Raw genomic sequence first — 21,352 nt, forward strand, 5'->3', positions numbered from 1 at the left:
AGTAGAAAGCAGGTAGCTTGCTCACAGCAGTGGGTTTACTTGTGGCACTGTGGCTTAAGTAAATAACTCCTAAATTCACAACAAACATAAGCATGACAGTATTTTACCTGTATTTCCAGAATTACAAATGCAGTCAGGCTGTTTGGATGCTGATATTTTGTTTTAAATTAAATAATTTTATTTTAGAGGTTGAGATGACGATCATATGATGGCTGCAAATTTAGAACTTTGGTTTGAGAGATACTTGGAGGGCAGGAAAGGGACTTTTTGGAAGGATCAGTAGAGACAGGGGGGAATGATTTTCCACTGTCAGAGGGCTGGCAATGAGGAATTGTTCCCTGGCAGGGTGGGCAGGCCCCGGCACAGGGTGCCCAGAGCAGCTGGGGCTGCCCCTGCATCCCCGGCACTGCCCGAGGCCGGGCTGGACACTGGGACAGTGGGAGGGGTCCCTGCCATGGCAGGGTGGCACCGGGTGGGATTTAGGATCCTGTCCAATCTAAACCATTCTATAATTCCATGATTCTGTGTCCTGCTGGTGCACAAGAGCATAAATATCAGAGGCTAAATCAGAGACCAGCATTCATGCTTTTAAATTTATCTTTCCTGCATTCCTTACTTCCATTTTTTAATTTCACATTCAACTGCCAAAGAGGACCTTCAAGAAAAAGCAGATGCTTTTTGCTTGTCCAAGCAACAGGAATTTGAAATGGACAATGTTTTTTTAGAAATGAAACAACAACAACAGCAACAACAAAAACCCCCAAAAAATTAAAAAAAAACCCACAAAAAATCCAACAAACCACATAATCCCTTCCATGTTCCTGGGACACCTCACAGAAAGCCCCACTGGCTGGGGTGGCAGTGAAATTATCTGCAAGCAGCAGCCTGGATGTGTTTTGATTGCCTGGGAGCCAACTGGAGTCTCAACACCGGCAGGATCCTGAAAGAGCTTTTATTTCAGAGAGCTGAAAGCTGGCTCCAGCTCTGGACAGCTCTGGGTGGGAGGAGAACCCTGTGGAGATTCCCAAAGTGGCTGCAGGGTGAAACGTCAGAGTTTGCACGGTACCAAGGAGCGCAATGCACCCCTGGTGCTACACAAATCACTCATGCAGGGCGGATGGAAAACCCAGGCAGAAATTCGTGCACAAGGTTTTGGAAGAGAAACGCAGATTTGAATGAGGGAATTCTTTCAGCACATTTGGAGGGTCCTCCTTTGTGTTCTGGAAGTTGTTTGTGGTCAAAAAAAAAGTTATTTTGTTATAGAAATGCTCATGTTTATTTCTATTCTGTATCATCTATCTCTGTCTCTGTTTCTCTCTCTACTTTTACCTCTATGTTTGTCTCTATTTCTGTCATCATCTCTATTTTTATCTTTTTCTCTCTCTATCTCTATAATTTATTGTTACAATCTGAAAAATCAGGAATTCTCAGAACTTTGGGCCTGTAAGCCAAATCTTAGATTTAAACCCAGGATTTGGTCTGGGACATTGGAAAAGACTCCCAAACTCAGGTGCTAGAAATGAGAATGTGGATTTATGGTTTAAAGCAGAGACACATTAAGTTAAGAAGAAGAAAGTTTAGAGTTTTAGACTTTAAGATCTAGAAAAAATAAAAGTAGTTACAACGGTAAACAAGAACTTTAGGATACAGTACAATAAGTTTGTACCATAACATGATTGGCTACAAAAGCTTACACTGTAGCATGGGTCCATAAGACAAAATATTCAAGGATTAGGTCAAAAACATAAATATCCTTATTGAAGTTGTTTTATTGGTCAATAAATACTTTAAAAATCTAGTAACTAAAAGTCTTGTGACCTTCTGAGCTATGCAGTGAAGATGTGAGACAAACTCATCTTTCCTGACTATACAGAAGATAAGAAAAATAAATCACATCATCTAAAAATTTCAAGATATCCCATCTCTAACTCATTCAAAATTTCTTCCAAAATCCCCACAATTTATATCTATATTATCTATTTGTATATCATCTACAGATTTGCACACACGCACACACACTGAGGAATATGTACTTACACATATTCAGACATGCATACTTAAAACACAGGTAATTTTTTACAAATGGTTTTCCTGATATGTCAAGTCACTCTTGAGTTTACATGCATGTTATCCCCAAAATAGTTCTTAATTTTATTTTCCTTTAAAATTCTATGTTATTGGTACACTGAGACCAGCCCTTACTATAGAACACTGTCCCCCCATGCCAGGAAGAAATATATAGGGATTTGTATCATCTGTAGAGAGGTGTAAATCTATTTTCAATAAATTCAGCTGGAATTAGAGGGAATTATAAGCAAATTTCAAAAAGAAAGACATTGCTGCATGCAAGCAGGAAAAGTGAATATCTTGGAAAAGAGGAAATCAAAGACCAGGAGATGCAATGCAGGTGATATAAGTAAAAAATGAAAATAAAAGTATGGGGGAATTTGTGGCTGTTGTATCTGCGGCATCTACAAAAAAGAGCTCACACCCACAGCTTGAGAACTTTTATTTTGGTGCCAAGGATATATTTGATGATATTAATTCCCTAATAATTTTCAAAAACACTCCATGTGAAATACTGAAACTTTTATTTACATAATTTTTATTTAGTCTGAGGTTGATGCTTCCTTCTGTAGGCCTGCACTACCCCACTGGCAACCAGAAATATTTCAGTATTTCCTGAAAGTAGGGGAAATTAAGGATATGGTCTTCCTGTTGATGGCAGCAAACCTATCAGCTGGCCCCATAAGGAATATCCATTTTCTCTGCAAACCTTGTCTCAGCTACATCCTCACTGATGCATGCAAGTGATATGTTATTTGTTATTAATTTCTTACACATCCATGCCCCCTCAAATATTTTTTTGGAATATTGTAGGAATAGCCTCCTTTTATCATTGCTTCCTGCACCATTTCTGCATGCACTTACCCTTACCAACCAGTACGCTGGCTTATCTGAAAATCGACAAAAATATTTTGGGTCAAAATAAGAACAAATAAAGTTTTACTGGGCACTGAAAATGCCTTAAAGCTGTTCTTTGCTACAAGTTCTTTGCTACACTTAAGTTACGTGCGTGTTAAATTTGCCACTGCGACAGAAAGGAGGGCCCTGCATATGGAACAGTGTGTTTTATTTGTTTATGGTTTCTCAGGCTGCATATCAGAGAAAGTCAGGGTTATTTCTGCACAGCAGATGAAATGTAATGATCCCGGAGAAATATGGGACTAACCTTTCTCAGGAGAAAGCACTGAATTAAAATAAATGAGATGGGACTTGCCAGTATTTTTTATGTACCACTTAATGCAGAGCTCTGCAATATATATTTTTATCTGCACAAACTCCTTCAGGAGCCAAGCCTTTTCTAAACAGACTATCAAATCGATATGAAGCAATATCACATATGTTTTTTTTTTCCCCCCTTCCTAAATGCTGATAATTTTATCTGCACTAAATTATACCACTCTTGTTCCAAGGGTATCTCTGCATGCAGATAATTCATAGCTATGTACACAGCTGATGTGTTGCCAGACCATCCCAAGAAATTGCAATTTAATCCACGGCTAAATAAAAATAGCAACACTAAAAGTAAACTATAGGTAGATCACCCATGTTTCAGGTTGACTCTTTCCCACAAACTGATGCAAGGAACCGTGAGACACAGAAGTTCTGCTGCCTTTGATCTTAAATTAGTGTGGCTTTCATGGGCTCCAGAGGGGAAAGTGCTGTGTCTTGCTCTCTCAGTTCCCACGAGCACACAGATTAGCCTTGCTTGTCTCTTGTTCCACTGCCTGGAACGATGCTGGGAGCTGTTGCAGCAGCTACACCACCAGTGGCAGGCAAAAAATAAAAAAGCTTCCCACAGCTGCTCAGTTAGGAGTATTCTCATCAGACTGTCTATTTGTTTCATAATTTGTTTCCAAAACTGTTTTACTACTGAAAGCTAGCCATGCAGTCACCTAGACCTCTTCATCCATCTTGTAATCTGCTTAGTTATCTTAAAAATCAAAGTCTCTGATTTTTTCTTTTTTTTTTTTTACTCCACTGAAGCATAAAACCAGCTCACTACTTCCTAAAGGCAAGTATTTAAAAAGTGCTGTTCATTATTTTTGGCTTACTGCTTAAAATGTAACTCATAGCATGTTCACCACCATAAACCATCCCACAGACAGCTGATTACTTCAAGCACCCACCTGAATTTAGATACAGGTTAGGAATGTATTGACACAGCCAGGGATTAAATACATAAAACTGCATTTGGTCATTAAAGTAACAAATACAAAAGAGAGAGCAGTTATCATGCAACATTCTGTAATTGGTTTCCCTGACATTAAATTTGAGTTAATGCTCAAGCTTCTCTAGTCTCATAATTTGATTCTTTCTTGATGTATAAATGCCAAATGCATATGGATGTAGAATATTTAGAGTTTTGACAAATCCTGCAGCTCCAGATCTGGTATCACTGAGGTGGCTGAAACCATGGGAGGCAGGAGGAGAGGTGGCAAAGGCGTGTAAATGCAAACCTCTGCTTGTTTTAAGGGGATGAAACATCCACAAGAAAATTAAATCGGGATGTTGACAACACAACTCAGGCTGCTGCTGTTTCAAGACAGCACAGTTATCTTTATTTGAATTATTTTTCCAGGCAGGTAGGCTATATTGGATATTTCCTTAGTGTGACTGACTGAATTTTTAAGTTAACATGAGTCTGGTACCAGTGATACTTTTAATTGGAAAAATGTTTAAAAGATTCTGCCCTTTTTTGTCTTGAAGTGACACACTTGTATTATAAAATCAATATGCACCTCAGGATACCCTTATCAGCTCACTAAATCCCACAATTTTGGCACAGTAGACAGAAGTGCAAAGGTGTGGATTACAGCTATGGAGCAAAATCTCCCCATGAATTTGAAAAGAAATGCAGACACCATTAGTGACAACATTACCACCCCTGGGTAGTTCTGATTTAATTTTTATTCTGGCAGGGTGAGACCAGTGCTTGACTGCAGTAGAACATCCAATCTAACGTGCTGCTTCAGATCAATGGGTTTGAACATCATGTGAGGCTTCAGATGGATCCTGCAAAAACAAGTCAACACTTCACCCCTTGTGATGCAGCTAATCAAGAACAGCTCATTAGGTCTTGCAGCATACTTTGTCTTAAGTGTGCATAAAAACTCAGCAAAAATAAAACGCAAATACACTGACAGTCTCACTATGAAAGGTTAAATATTTGTATAAGTATTTTGTGGGTTTTTTAAAATATTTGAAGTTATTTTTCTATGTATATGTGTAATTTATAATTGAGATTATTTGTTTTGCCCAGAGAAAAATCCCTAGCAGTGATGGAAATTGGGGCTTGGAGCGCCCTTGGGATTGTAGAGGGTGTCCCTGCCATGGCAGGGGGTGGAATGGGATGGACCTTAAGGTCCCTCCCAACCCAAACCAGTCTGGGATTCTGTGAAATCAGCAAAAATGTACCATTCGGAACATATGTGCTAATTTGGAAACCTGTAAAATAATTGGCAAAAAATTAAATATGACAAAAACATTGAGTTCTAAAGCAGGGAATCTAAACATTCCTTCAAGCACTAACTTGCGCCACCCATGCAATACCTATTGATCTACTGTACAAATTAAACCACCACAGGGGGAAAAAATAAAAACCAGACCTAGGAAAGTATATCTTACAGGTAACATTACTCCTCCTTCAGGTGATAACAAGAACAGACAACAGAGACAACACCTGCTTGTTCTTTTTTGGGTGGACAAGTTCTCATTTCCATGCCAGTTTCCTGGTGCCTCTTGTGCTTCCTGTAATGTTCCCTCACAGCAACTGCAGCAGTTTTTATTGCTATGATGCAGTGCCAAGCCTCCAGGGTTCCCTCACCACTTTTTAGACTAAATCACTCATTTTTGTTACTTGCTGAAATCCAACACAAAGTGCTTTCACCTCGACCAGGGTGCAAAAACTTTCACCCCCTGTTACCAGCAAGAGACTCCTGAGAGTTCTCGGAGCAAAAATTGAGGCTCTTGTTGCACTCACATTTTAAATCTCTATTTTTTCACCCTGCTAACATCTTTAGTGGACAGAGGCAATTATGGTCTATGCCTTGGTTACTTACTCATCAATGTGCCAAAACCATGTTTGGATGCTACAGTAAATTAAGCTTTTTGTACATATTTTGCTACCAGCATTTTGTCTGTTCTCCAGTTATGTATTTAAACCAAGGTGAAAAGTATTGCCATTTGTATAAATCAGAGCAGCTGTCAGTACTTTTAAAATCTAATTGATTATTAGTAGCTCTCCAAAATTCTTCTGTGAAAACCTATTTTCTGTTTATCTACACAGTAATTTTCAATTCTTCCATGGAGTGTAAGCTCGTCTGTGCAATTTTACTGCATAGCCGAAAGAATATTGTGAGGATCACTTGACACCAACACACATGATGGTAATTTAAGGGGTTAGAAATACTGAAAATGAAGCAATTATTATTAGGTAATAACATAAAATTTGTCGTTCTCCTGGCTACCTGCTTAATTGCCATGTAGGTGATTCATTCCATGGTGAAGGCGTGTCAGCCATAAAATGGGAAATACTGCAGAGTGCTCGAGATGAAAAATGCAGAAATCAAAAGAGGAATACATGCACACAGAGGATTTATGAGATATAAGGAAGCTCCTTGGCAGACACCAGGTACTTATCACCCTCCTTGTCCACCTGCCAGTGCCTGAGGGAACTTTTCAGCTCAGTGATATGGATGAAACCAGCAGAGCTGCTAAAAGCAAGTCCCGAGTGCTCCGTGTTATCTGTCCACACAATCAGGCTGCCCTCACTGCCAGCCCCCAGGATTTTCTCATTTTCCTGAAGGCTGACTGGAAAAGGAGTTATGTTAACTTCAGGGGATGCTGGCACGATGACATTTGTACAATTGAAATTGATGTGGAGGGATATATTTCAGATTATTAGCCCAATAATATTGGAAAAAAACCTCAAACCTGTCAGATATTTATATTAAAATTACTTCAACTAAAAATACTGCATGACAAATTTGGGGAGACCCTTTATTTTGGTTAAAGGTAGGCCCCTAACAAAAAGCAACCATGTCAGCTCAGCAGATTCAATGGAGACAACTGTGTGTTTATTTTTTGTCTCCCGGAGAGTGGTGATTTTTTTTCTTTTTTTTTTGCCTCCCTTTAAGTGAGACTCAAGAGATGGAGGGCCAGTGACTTGCTTATATTTGCCTAAAGGGGTTTAGGAAAAATGCAGATGCGCCTGTGCATAGTAAAGAATCATATCAAAGTTACCTTTTTACAGGAAACATCCCATGGTAAACCAGAGCAACAGATTCAGGACATAATCCTGCAGAAATTAACCTGAAAGCTCTATAAAGCTAGAGTAGCATCCATAAATCAGTCTTTTTGACTTTATCCCTGAGTAAATGGAGTTATGCAAGTTCAGTGGGGAAAACTATTTTGATTGCCAGGCTACACATGTGCACAGAAATCTAAAACAAAAACAAGAGCAAAACCAAAAATCACCCAAAACCCAGACAAATCTCTAAAAACAAACAAAAAAAGTCCCCCACATCCAAAAGGCAAAATATATACATGCACACACAGAGGCATTTTAGGCATTTTTCATTCATTTTTCACACACACATATATATATGTGTATACACACACACACACACACACACATATATATATATATATATATATGCACATATACATATATATACACACATGCACACACAGAGGCATTTTAGGCATTTTTCATTCATTTTCAGGTAAGGAAATTCCTTGAGAGTCATGTGTTCTCTCCATTTATTAATTTCCAATGTGTTTCTTCCTTTAATTACTGGATCACATCATGTCCTGCCTCTCCTAGGACACAAACCTTCTTCTCACAGCCACAAAATCACTTATCAGAGTTTCTCTGGTCTCTCCTGCTCTGTGTAAAACCAACCCTAAAATCTGACTGTTGATACCCTCTGGTTCCTGTTGCACATCCTTTATCCACAAAAGGCAGTTTCTTATTATTCCCTGATGGGAGTACAGAGAAGAAAAGTAGGTGCAGAAAGCATAAAATTTGTAAATTTACAGAGTCTATAGGTGGCTGATGGTATGGACCGTCACTACCAGAGTGAGCTCTTAGTGTGAATATATTTCTTTAATTTATATAAACCTGCCACCTGCGACTCTCCTGTGACACCATTTAATTCTTGTATTGTGACAAATGCTTCATACTGCATACCAAACCCACTTTTTCTGGGCTTTTCTTTAATTTTTTTCATCCGTATCTACCGAGAAGTTAGAAGTATCCACAGAGAACTTAGAAAATTTGACTCAAACTGGAGGAAAAAACATATCTGAACATTCACTACCTAGCTAGTTTTTTCCTCTGGTTCAAGTGGGCATTGTTTCTCCTGGATATTGACCTTTCTGTAAAACAAACAAACAAACAAACAAAACCAAAAAACCCCACCAAAACCAAAAAATCCCCTCCCCTCAAAAAAAAACCAACAAGGAAAAAAAAAAAACCTGAAAAAGAAAGCCCTCCATCCCCAGCATTTTGTATAATGTGTCAATTAATGGCAGTTCTTGAGCTGTAAAAATCCTCCTAAATAGCTCCTGCAGCAATGTGGTCCTAAAGTTGCTGTGATGAACTAACTGATGCCTTTTCATTTTAATTCCTGCTACACAACAATTAAAACCAAGTGCAGTACAGTGAGGAGATCTGTGTTATAACAGCAATGCCTTTATAGATCCATGGCATTGAGTTTCTTTTTATGCTCTTCCCTTTAGTCTGTGAAATAATGCAACAACACAACACCAAGTGACAGATGATCAAATTGTCCAGAAAGCTCCTCACAGAGTCCCTATTTCAGTTTTAAAGACCACATTGCCTAAATGGCATAAAGTGCCACCCTAAAATGAAATTTACAGGTCTCTGGAAAACTGAGCAGCAGATTAAATTTGAATAATTAATTTTAATGTTTTCATTTATTTTCTTCTGCATTAAAGTTTAAGTTGCTTATATCTTTTATATGCAAGAAATAAAACCTGATTCCCAGGGTTCAGTTCTCATTTCAGCCAAAATGAAACAGGAAGGCTTGTGCAGTGTGGGAGGACGGCAATGCAAATTGATTAGCCACAATTTCCACCTTCTGAGTGAGATACCATAATAGATGACAGATTCTTTTTTTCTTTTTTTTTAAATCACAGAAATAGATGCTACTGAACATGACAGCACTTATTTACAATTGCTCCATTTACCCCAGAATGCCATTATTCCACTTGAAATTTAACTTTTCAGAGGGTCAGGAAATTACAGTGCCATGGTCTTTCATGACCTGTCCTCTCTTGCTCTAATAGAAGGTGTCATTATTGTTTCATTAGAACTAAAACCAGATAACTTTTTATGACATTTTTCCAGTGGACTGCAATGCAATCAGAAAATTGAAAAAACTGTAATGGAAAAAAAAGGTGCATCTGCAGAGATAGAAAGTAACTCGGACATAAAAAATTCTCAAAAGACTCTTCATTCATTTGTATTGTGTTTATGATGTATATTTTAAATGTAAAATTAAGTGAGAATTATTAAAAAAAATAAAAATCATGTTGCTCCTATTTACAGGGTCATATTCCCTTAGCAACACAAAAATACATACAGTAGGATGGGGAATAAAGAAAATAATGGGAATAATGTTAAGACTCTCTAATAATAACCCCCAAATAGCTTCTAAATTCTCATAAAACACAGATTTAATTTTTAATATCAAAGGACTTTCTAGGACTAGGAATTATTGCTGTGAACCTTGGAAAACAAGACTTCTAAGCTCCTCTCAAATAAAAAAAAAACCCTCCTGATGTGTTGTGGAAAGCAGAGCAAATCCTACAGTGGTCCTGCAATTTATATATGTGTGTATGTGTGTATGTGTGTGTTTTTGTGGGGGAGTAAAAAGAACAAAAGGTTTGGTGGCAGATGCTGTGAAAAATAAAATGGTTCAGCACTAGTAAGTAAGGAACAAGGTGTTTTAAGGCAGCTCTGAGGGTTTTTTGAGTCAAGTGGTCATCCCAGTGGAAGCAGACCTGCATGGAAGGCACAGCCAGGCTTGTCTAAGGAGCAGGATGAATGTGTTATTTTTGTTTTTCTGTCACCACACCACTCTGGCTCCCACCAGCTCCTCTGGACCTGGCTCAGGTTCCCCTGATGTATGACCCAGCCCTGAACTCCTGCTGAGGTGCAGAGTTCCTCTGTCACTGTCATATTTTCTGATAAATCCCTTCACCAGGATTTCTTCTCCTGGAAAGCTGAGAAGCCTCAAGAAAAATGAAAACAATAATTATCTGATTGCTTCTCCCTGTTTTGCTGCTTTGGAATGTGGTTTGGAGATTGTTTATCCAACAGGTGCATGTTTGATTGGTTTCATGTGAATTGTTTTGACTTAATGACCAATCACCATCAGCTGTGCTGCGACTCTGGAAGGAGTGACGAATTTTCATGCTCATTCTTTGTAGCCTTCTGTCTGTATCCTTTCTCTTTCTTCACTATGGTTTTAGTATAGCATTCTTAAATATAATACCATAAAATAATAAATTAGCCTTCTAAGAACATGGAGTCAGATTCTCAATTCCTCCTTCATCCTGGGGACCCAGCAAATACCACACTCCTCACCTGGGGCTGAGGCTTGCCCCCCTTACTGTGCAAGTGTCAAGATGCAACTCACACGCAAGAGAATATGGTGGAGTTTCCACAGGGCCTCTTGGGGACGATGAGGAACCTCAGTGAGAGGTGCTCAAAGCAACGAGGCTGTCTTCACTGAAGCATGGAACAGTTTGGGTTGGAAGGGGCCTTAAAGCTCAGCTCATTTGACCTCTGCCATGGCAGGGACCCCTCCCACTGTCCCAGTGTCCAGCCTGGCCTCGGGCAGTGCCGGGGATGCAGGGGCAGCCCCAGCTGCTCTGGGCACCCTGTGCCGGGGCCTGCCCACCCTGCCAGGGCACAATTCCTCATCGCCAAGATCCCGGCCGGCCCTGCCCTCCGGCACCGGGAGCCGTTCCCCGGCCGCCGTCCCCGCGGCCCTCGGCAATCGTCCGTGTCCATCTTTGCCGCGGCCCCTTCGGGCCCCGCGAGGCCGCCCCGAGCTCGGGCCAAAGCTTCTGGTGCCCGGGTGAGCGACGGCAGCCGTGGCAGCCTTTGGTGCCGGCGGAGCCGCTCCATCCCCGTGCCCGCGCCGGAGCCTCCTCTGGCCCGGCTGCAGCAGCTGCAGCTCCTTGCTGGGCTGGGCCGGGGCTGGGGCAGCTCTGCAGGTGGGCTCTGCCTGAGGGGCAGAGGGGCAGAATGGCCCCTGCCCTGCTGCCCCCGCTGGGCTGGGCCGGGCACGGGGCTCGGGGCTCGGGGCTCTGGGCTCGGGGCTCTGGGCTCTGGGCTCTGGGCCTGGCACGGGGCTCTGGGCTCTGGGCCTGGCACGGGGCTCTGGGCTCTGGGCTCGGGGCTCTGGGCTCTGGGCTCTGGGCCTGGCACAGGGTTTGGGGTCCCAGCCCAGCCCAGGCTTTGGGGTCCCAGCCCTGCCCCACAGCACCCCCAGAGCTCCTCCAGGGCTGCTCCCTCTGCTCAGCCCTGTCCATGGAGGATCCAGGCTTCCCCTTGGGCGCTCATGGAGGCACCTACACAACCTCAGCTGATTAGTGAGGTTTGGAGACTCAGCATCATCATGTAAGGCAGCTAGTGAGTCAAGTAAATAACCCCTAAAAATCTCCCTTTTTTTCTTTCGTTCTGTTAAACAACATCAGCCAAAGCTGTCTGCTACCTCCCTCTCTCATAAAAAAAAAAGGACAAATCTTAACTTCTCCTCCAATGTGCTATTGAGGTTTCTAAAAGATGAGGATGCTCAGGATTCTGTTGCAAAGCACAAAACTGTACTCACAATGTTTTTTTTTTTTTTTTTTTATCTTGTGTTATAGCAGCAGTGAAGTAGCACAGCCAAAGTATAAATATGACAAACTGAAGAACACCTCAAAGTCAAGACAAATAAATTCAGATAAAGAAATGTGCAGGGAGGGTCTGTTCCAATATTTATAAATAACATATCAAGCCTTTGAATTTCTGATGCTGCCAAAGGGAGGTCATTAGCCATCTGCAGTGAGGTCTTTAGGTGATATCCTGATAGTTTTCTTAATAATTCTTAGCTGAAAATTTTATTAGTGTGTTGTCACTCTCATTACCTCTTAAGAAAGACAACCCATTAAGGTGGGTCTAAATATTTTTACTTCTGTCATTGGAAAAAACAGACCTGTGTGTTCTTTACAGAGGTGCTTTATTTTCACCAGCTCTATATAGAATTAATTTCTAATTGTGAAAATACTTTTCTGCTTAATTATACAACAAAGAAAGGATGGCTTGAAATAGGATTAATATATCTTGTAGTTAATTAAACATGAAGCTTCTAAGGAGATCACTCCAGCAACAAAAGCAATTAAGGCTTGGTTATGTATAGTACATAATTAAGCAGGAAGTTCTTGTAATCCCAAGGACTAACTTTCAAAGCTTGTATTGCTTTAAAATAACCTTTTTTCCTGGCTTATTTTAGAGAAAACTATCAAATGTAAGTATGAGCACTGTCAACTCAGCTCTGTCCTAATGTCATAAGTGAATTATAACACTAAAAAACACAGCTCTGTTCTGAAAAATAAAAAGTCTCTATTTGTATTTTTACACCTGTAGAGTGAGAAGATGTATAGAAACACAAGCCAAAAAAATAAACCAGGGAGGAAATTCTGATGAAAGTCTGTTGTGATACTTTATATTACAAGTCTCAAGGTGCTCTTGAACAAGACCCAGATAATTGGGGAAATGTTTAGTTGCAGTACTTCGGTGTCTACAGTGATTTCCCTTTTAAAATCTTCTCTGCTGAGATTTTCTCTTTTCTGTCATGTTTTCTGACAGGGAAACTGCTCTTGCTTTACTTGAGGAGCGAGCAGGATGAATGTTATTAAGTAGAGTGCAAAGAGGGTCTTGCACAGCATATTGCTCTAGAGACACACCTGACTTAACATGGAAACAAAACAAGAAGCCAAATATTCTGCTTGGATCAACACTTAACTCTGAGTAGGATGTTATTAGGGAAAAAAATACATGATGAAACCAATGAATAGGTGAAGATTCAGAGACCAACTGGGAAATGCTCATATCTACTTTATGTAATGCTTTAATATGCTGAGATATGACAATTTCATTTTCTGCTTACTGCTAGGTAAATGTCAGCCTGGTTTTAAACACATTTCCCCCTCCTCTGAAGAAAGATACAAAATGTTCTGCTGCCTTCAAATTTAGATTAATTTGAAGTTCCTTTTCCACCACTCCTTCTTTATGTTTGTGTCTCAATTTCATTATTTACTTAGCTAAAAAGATACAATCTCTGTTCCTCATTTGACAAGACAGGAATCAATCTGTTTCTGTGCTCTTTATGCAGGAAATGGAATACAAAAATGAATAGCAGATTTTGAACAAAAATGTTCTGAAGTCAACCAGAATCTCACAATAAAGCTTCATGCATTGTGTTTTCACAGTGGCATAAAAGCAATGTAAAATTGAGTCTTATTCAGAGAAGAATAGATTTCCTTGACCTTTTTATATTTTACTCATGAGATGCTGACAGATACATGAAGGAAATATTAAGTATCTTGCTTATTCAAAAAATAGTATTTGGGAAAAGATATGCAAGGCTAATAAAAATATCATATCCCAGTTAATAAAGCATCAAGTTCTTGGAAAGCACAGCGAGATGGAGTTCCATTCCATTCTTTCACCCTCATCTGGCTCTGGCTTTTTGCCTCATCTGTGTTTACATCAGGTATTTTTTGCTTCTTAAAGATAGTTGACCTTGACAAGGTCATTTTGCTTCTCTCTATCATTTTCAGATGAAATAACTGTGACCAACTCTGCTTGAGTCAAAAACCAATTTTTGAGTCAAAAACCAATTCAAGGGTAGCTACAAAAACAACAAACAATTTTATTAGGAAAAAGTGGATGCTATTTTGAAGCGCCACACACATTTGGACCCTTTTTCCCTGTATTCTTACCTAAACAATTGTTTAGCTATTTTATTTTTTTTTAAGGGAGTGGAAGGGAAATATGCCTCTGCTTCACAAATTGAGACAGAATGTTATTTCAAGACAGTGGAAATGATAGCTTGGTAAAACAGGCAGGAATTTAAAACAATGAAAAACTAACATCTTTCCATTAAAATTTCATGCACTGTGTTTTCAGAAGGTGCTGCTATTCAACTAACACCAACATCCCCACTGCAAACGCACAGCAACAAAAAACTGCCTTGGCCTCAGATCCCGTGTACATCAAAATTCACAACAACCAGGCAGTTTTTGCTTACACTCCCAGATTTTCTGAGGCAAGATCAAAACCTGTTATTGTAATAGGAAATGGGTCATTACTCAATTTAACTTTCATCTGCAGGGGAGTGATACTCACAGAAAAGCTGCGAGTCAGTGAGGGAGCTGACAGTACTCTCTTGCAGGATTCCACTGCTTAGGGAAACTTCCTAAATAATTTTTGTTAGTGATGATGAATTTGTTATGTGTCAAAGGCAGGCTCTGGAGAACGGATTTAACCCCTTAATTTTTACTGAAGGCTTAACAGAGAGAGTTGGGAATATAATTCAGGGAACAGAGCAGGACTCTATGAAACACAACATTTTTCTACTGTAAACTCTCATCCACAGCCAATTTACAGCTCAGACAACGTCTTTGCTCCTGTTCATGGTTTAATGGTTTAGGGGTTACAGTGGTGGTGCTGGATTGATGGTTGGTCTGGTTGATCTTAAAAGTCTCTTCCAACCTTCTATGATTCTATGAAGGTGACATCACACAAATTTTTTGTCACAGAATATAATCATGGTGTGTCTGTCTGGTGCCTATTTTCTGGACAACTTGCAACAGAGAGCTCCTATATCTGTCTGTTCTTCTAATAATCCCTCTGTATTTTGCCAGAGTAAAATCAATGATTCTACAGATGCTTCAGACTTTGCTACCTAAATGACAGAATACAGCCTAAATAAAGCATTTAAAAGGCAAAATAAACCAACATTTTATGCTGCCTTATTTAATTTCTAGGCTTAAATTCAATTACTACTATGAACATTTCCATAAAATGAATTGCACAGGAAAGCTTTGCAAAGTCAAAAGCAATTTAGGAAGGGCAATGCTGAAATGCGCAATTTAGTAACATTATTAATGTGAATAATGCATTTAATTTGAAATGATTTAGGCAAAAAAATGAGTTAGAATGTGACCCTGGAATGGCCATCAAATACTCCTGGAAGACAACTCTGAGTAGGAAATCAAGGCACAGCTCCTAATACAATTTCTGAAAGGTACTTGTTTGTAATGACTGTTAAAAACAGATTGGCAACATAAAAAGATTAACAAAAATAATAGAAAGGAGAAAAGCTTTTTGTTCATCTTGTCATCTTGAGTTGCACACTGTCCTAAAAGCAAATAGTGATCATTAGTAGCGAAAATTAAGCCAAACTAAGCCTATGGTTCATAGGCAATTGAAGAAGTGAATAAAGTGACCTGTTTAACATTCTAGCCTAGGCAATGCAAAGTCAGTACATTCAGCAGTGTGAAAATAAGAAGTGGGCATCAGTCTTCATCTCCTTTTGCCTTTGACTAAAATGTTCAGAGCTCTTTGTCCATTATTAACTTATCCTACCACTGGCTGGTTTTTTGCAGGAAAATTTATCTGTAGCAAGTCTCTGGCAAAGAGTGGCAAAGATCTGTGTTAATAATTTATTCCCAACCTGCCTTGAGATGCATCCTGTGAGCTACAAGGCTGTGTGAACAGTGTGACACTGTGAAGCCACTCATCAAGGTAAGAACAAAAGCAAGGAGGTGCCAAAACCCAGTGTACAAATGAAGTTCTTCAAGTAGAAGTGACAGTTGCCAGAAAAGAGATGTTTTTGCATTGAAAAGATAAATAGTCAATACTGACTGTAAATATAATTTTTTTATCCAAGTAGAAAGCACAAAAAAAAAAGCTGATCTCCTCACAATTTTCATTTTGTTATCTGAAATCTAAGAACTTTAGGATTGTGAGAAATTCTAATAAAAAACTAGCACCAGCTTTGCATCTAGAGAAGCAGAGACCAATTTTGTTGCTGTTTCAGTACAGAGCATTGATTCCTTTTGTGGCCGAGTGGTTTTTAATAAAGCTGCAGAAAAATACAGGTGTCTTCTGTTTATAATGTGATTTATTTCAGTTCACAGCTCCCACAGAACTCCCTGTCTCCCCAAGCCCACTCACAATACATGGCTTAGCAATCCAACTCTTCCAGAAGTCACAAAATTTCCTCATTATGTTAATTACCAGATTGGTCTTAAGTGAACATTTCATCCTATTCCAATTTTGCGTCTTCCAAGCCCTTTATTGAATCAAGATGTTGTTAAGCATTTTCTGGGGTTGGTTTTTTTCTCTTTTTTTTTGGTTTTTGTTGTTTTGTTTTGTTTTTCACTCAGTGTGGGTGTTAAAACAATTAAACTATAGGCCACACATACATCTCTTATTTGGCTACTTTAACCAGAACTGGAATTAATAAACGCTTTGCTAATGACACTAATTGTCAAAAGAAAACACAGTTTTCTCCTTGTGAGTTGTTGAACAGATCTCCAGATGAGTTGTTGAATTGCTATGGTATAGTGATTTTTTTATCTAGAAAGATTTTTCAGAATTCGTTGCAAATGAACAGATTGTTACATCAAAAAAACGGGGAGAAGAGTCAGGTGGAATAACAGACAAGACAAGAAGAAAATACCACGTGAGAGAGTAAAAAACATTCCTTGTTCTTCAAACGAATGCCAGCATTGAAACAAATTCAGCTAACCAATACTTGATGGAAATAATGTTCTCTTCCCATATTAAAAAAAATGAGAGAGTCACCTCATATAACTTTCCTGGTTCAAATATTTTTCTTATAATTTAAGTTAATTGTCCATCTTTCTCTGTGGCTGGCAGAGTAGACACATTTCTACTTCTGGAAACTAGTCTATAAAAAAAGAGTAGAAACTGAGTTTTGCTTAGCTTTTAAAAAAAACAACTCTTTGATTTGATCACTTGGAAGCTTAAACACTGGAAATAAATGAAGAAAATGAATATAAATATAAATGAATGTAAGTGATGAACATCATGATGGCATTATGGAGATGCATTTTGTATATATATAACGAAAAGAGGATAATTATTTGGAATGCAGTTTTGCCTTTGTTTTCAAACAAGAGGCATTTTGATGTGGAAAAGATGGCTATGCATTAAACTGAAAGAATAATTTGATTGCAGCTCTGAGACAATCTAATGGCATTGATGAAGAATCCCAGTAATATTGTCTAATACTGGAGATTAGCTTGGCAGGAAAATACCCAACCCAAATCCATTATACCACTGGCAATCACCACATTTTTAAAGCATGTAGGTATAACAGTTGCTCTGCCAATCTTCCAGCAATCTGTTTATCACCAACTGCTTTTTCTCTAATAGTGCTTAGCTGGTTCCACAATCAGCAGGAGAAATATTGTAATTTGACATTGCTGTTGCCTCCAAAAAAACCCAACACGTCATCAGTTTTAAGATAAAATACTGACAATACCCTGGTATGGCTGCAAAGTCAGGACTAGGACAAGACACAAAACAATTTATTCAGAAGGGATGGTTGAGTGGGAGGAGAAAGTTCCAGGTGTTTGGAGACACCAAATGAAGTGACACGCCAGAATTTAGCTAACAGTAAATAAAGAAAAGGGAGTTTTAGCTGCTCCCCTGATTTCACAATTTATAACAGCAGGAAATTAGTAGTAGAGCGGGCATGGGTTTTGAGAAAAATGTTAATTATTTTGAGTTATGCTGGAAAATGAGCTAGGAAAATGAGATATGGAGTGGCAAAAATCTACTTACAAAAGCATTCTCTAAGCATCTGAAACATTAGTTGCACTTTTTAAAATAATTTTTACAGCCTCAGTGCTTCATTTTGGGGATCAGGCAGGGAGTTCTCCATCATATCTTTTGAAGCCAAATAAGTGAAGAAATGGTAAGTGGGGTCACCAAATGGAAGAGTAATCCTGGATTGTGTCCAGAAGGAGCCTGAGCACTCCAAAAACTAGCAGCAGCCTCTTCAAGGGAATGACAAGGGTATCTTTGAAGTAACGTGGGGAATTCAGCCCCAAGTTTATGACACAGCTAGAAAAGTACAATTTTAGTCATGTAGTCTATTTAACTTTCCCTTCATGTCAAGAAAATGCATTTTTTTTCATTGCTAATGGTGGTGTTTTGTGTAAATAAATGTTATTTGTGCAACCTGTAGCTTGTAGAGTCTAAGTCACAGCAGATTTTCAACAACTGCAGCATGATTAAGGTGAGTATTTTGTCCCCAAAAATGCACATTCTGTGCCTGGAGACACAAAATACTTCATATTCCTAAATTATGGATGCAGCAATCCAAAACACTTTAAACCAAAGAGCTTAATTGTTGATGGCTGCACTTTAGAATACATAGGAGATTCTGAGTTATCTTTTCTGAGAGAAAACTGAGTAAAACAGTTCCAGCTCCCGAGAGGGGAGAATTTATCACCAGAGTTCATCCGAAAGTGCAAGTAGCATTTGATGCATGATTCAAACATCACCTCTCAGCAAACATTATCACAGCAGGTGCTCTGAGATGGATGTCAGCACACCAGCTTTTAAACTGTTGGTAGCCATGGCGTTTAGGCAAGGACACCCCAACAATGACATTTAGTCAGATCAGATCTGTTCAAGCCATCCACACACCCCAACAATGATCCTAAAAGGCAAACAGCAGGCTTTGCCCCCAGGTTTTCAGGCTTTCTCGTGAAAATCAGTGCAAAATATAAAGCAAAAAGTGCCAAATATAAAGTATAAAAGTGCAAAACATGAAAAAAAAGGTGCAAAATATAAAGCAAGAAAGGCCCGTGGAGAACATTCAAAAGGCATGGAAAGTTGACATGGTAAATATGATATTGGTAAGCCAGCTACTTCAGCAAAATCCAGAAGTCTGGGCTAAATGTCTGGCTTTAAGCCCATTTCAGGGTACCATGGAATCACCTTTTTTGGGCTTAGTTCTTTGTGGAATGGCTGAGGGAGTAGGGCATGCAGGCACAATTTCTTTCACGCTCTTTTCCTTACAAATGTGTTTTGACTAAACTCCGTGGAAGCAGCAGCAGGATGATAAACCTTTCAGTCAATGTGTTGTAAGGCTTCAATATAATACTCTGCGTTTTAAGGAAAAGAAAAACCACCAAAAATACCCACAGAGAGCTACCAGCAGGGAGAACAAGAACGAACTGATGAATTCAAATGAAAGACATGTCTCTGTTACAGAATCATTACCTACACTGGAAGCATTTGAGACTGTCTCAAGTCATGGCCTGAATTCAGAATAACCAGACTGTAGCAGAAGGTAATGACCACCTTAAGCGCTGAAGAAACAAGTGGATTTAATGCCTTTTGGGGTTTAGTTTTGCTGGATTTTTTTATTTTCTTTTTTTTTTTTTTTACTTTTTTTCTCAAACATGAAATGTTAGGATCCTTTTTTGAGGAAATATCATTATGTATAATGATTTTCAGGAAAAGGTAGATTGTTAATATTCCCATGGAATCGTTGAACTCAATACATACCCATATGAAGAGCTAACTAAAAGATGAATATTTCTTCACAACTTTCTTTTTGACTGGACAATAGAAATTATTCCTTATAGTTCAAAGACTTGAAGAGATAGTGCAAGTGATAAGATTAAATTTGCAGGTTCAGGTAAATTCAAATATGGAAATACTACAACAGCCTGAAAAGTTTGAAAATATAAGCATTAACTATGCAACCCTTTGTAGGGCCATCTGTAGTTAATTAAAAATACACTGTCAACCACAGGAGCAAGAACAGGCAACAGGAAATTTCTGTGGAGCCTCTGCACACCCTTGGTTTGACTGATGGGCTAAAATATGATGCAACCACCTCTCTTTCCTGTGGAAAAACATTTTCATCTGCTTCTCCACCATAAAGAACAGCAGTAAAATGTTCATCCTCTCCAGAAGTTACTAACTGCTCTTCCAACATGCTGCTCTAAAAGAATTTCAGCAGATTCTAGGGTCTTCAGCTATTCCAAAGTTAAATAGATAGGGCAATTTCTCCTTCCTTTTATGGAAAGTGTATAAACTTGGGAGAAAAAACCAGTAATCATATTCCTAACTTGCTTAGCAGCTGTAGGCAAAAAAGGCTAATATGTCATAATTTATATGTGGAGAGATTGCAGGGGGTTAGTAGCCATGTCTGGTGCTATTGAGGCTTCCCACTGAGAGCTGCACTGCAAAGTGGCAGCTGACTGAAAACACTGCTATTTTCAACAGTTCAAAAAATGTAAATGTGTCAGTGGCTGGTCAAACAAGGTCCCACACTGGTGATTTATTGAAATCCCTCACATTAGTGAGTTGTATGAATCACTCCTGGGCTGAAAACAACCCCTGTGCACAGGCTGATAATGGATTCAGGGGCTGAATCAGTGTTGCTGGCTCCAGAAGGTAATTTTGGGCAGCCTCAATTAGACAAAGATAATTTCTACACACGGGATTCGCTAAGGTGCACAGAGTTGAAAGTAAATATGCTTTTCCAGGGAGTCTTGGAAAGGCAGAGGGGAGGAAAATAAACTCATCTCTCTCAACAAATGAGGGGAATTCAGTGAATCAGATCTGCAACCACCATTTTTGTTCATTAACAAAGGAAAACTGGGGCTTGTAGAAGCATCCCCTAGTATATTTTCCTGCAGCTGTGACAACAAAAACATGAAGATATGTTGGGCTTTCAGAGCTCGTGGCAGAGCTGGGAGGGTTACAGCCAGAAAAAGAAGAATTTGAATATAAAATTGAACCAGAGGACTGTCCCCATGCCTGAAACACAAAGAAGACAAACAAGTGGGAAAATCCACGTGAAAATTTACCTGCAGCCACTGTGACTGGTCATTGTGGCCAGAGGTCCAGGCATTGACCTTGCCTTGCTTGTCCAGCCGGGCTTTCCTGGGCTCCCAGGCGAACATGTCCATGTTGAGGGTACGGAAAACGCTGGAGGCAGTGATCTGGAAATCCTGGATGTGTCCTGATTTCATCCCCAGGGGCTCAGAGCAACCTGGAACAGCAGGGCAAGATCAGTGGTGCTACCTGCTTATCTCTGTCAGGGGTTTAGGTTTTTTTGTTATGGCAGAGAAAACCTGCAAGACTTGAAGAAAAAGATGTAATCAAGGCTATTGTTGAAGACACTCGAAAACAAATAAATGAAAA

General features: G+C 39.3%; 1 protein-coding gene across 2 annotated transcripts in view; it reads right to left on the reverse strand.

Moving 5' to 3' along the window:
* Nucleotides 1–21,352, reverse strand: part of EDIL3 (EGF like repeats and discoidin domains 3) — a 237,905-nt gene that overhangs the window by 30,236 nt on the left and 186,317 nt on the right. For both annotated transcript variants that reach the window (XM_058824531.1, XM_058824530.1), the window contains one exon: nt 21,016–21,200. In XM_058824531.1, coding sequence (XP_058680514.1) covers nt 21,016–21,200 — 185 coding nt within the window. The remainder of the gene's footprint in view (nt 1–21,015; nt 21,201–21,352) is intronic.

Source organism: Ammospiza caudacuta, chromosome Z, assembly GCF_027887145.1.
Source record: "Ammospiza caudacuta isolate bAmmCau1 chromosome Z, bAmmCau1.pri, whole genome shotgun sequence".
Taxonomy (NCBI): domain Eukaryota; kingdom Metazoa; phylum Chordata; class Aves; order Passeriformes; family Passerellidae; genus Ammospiza; species Ammospiza caudacuta.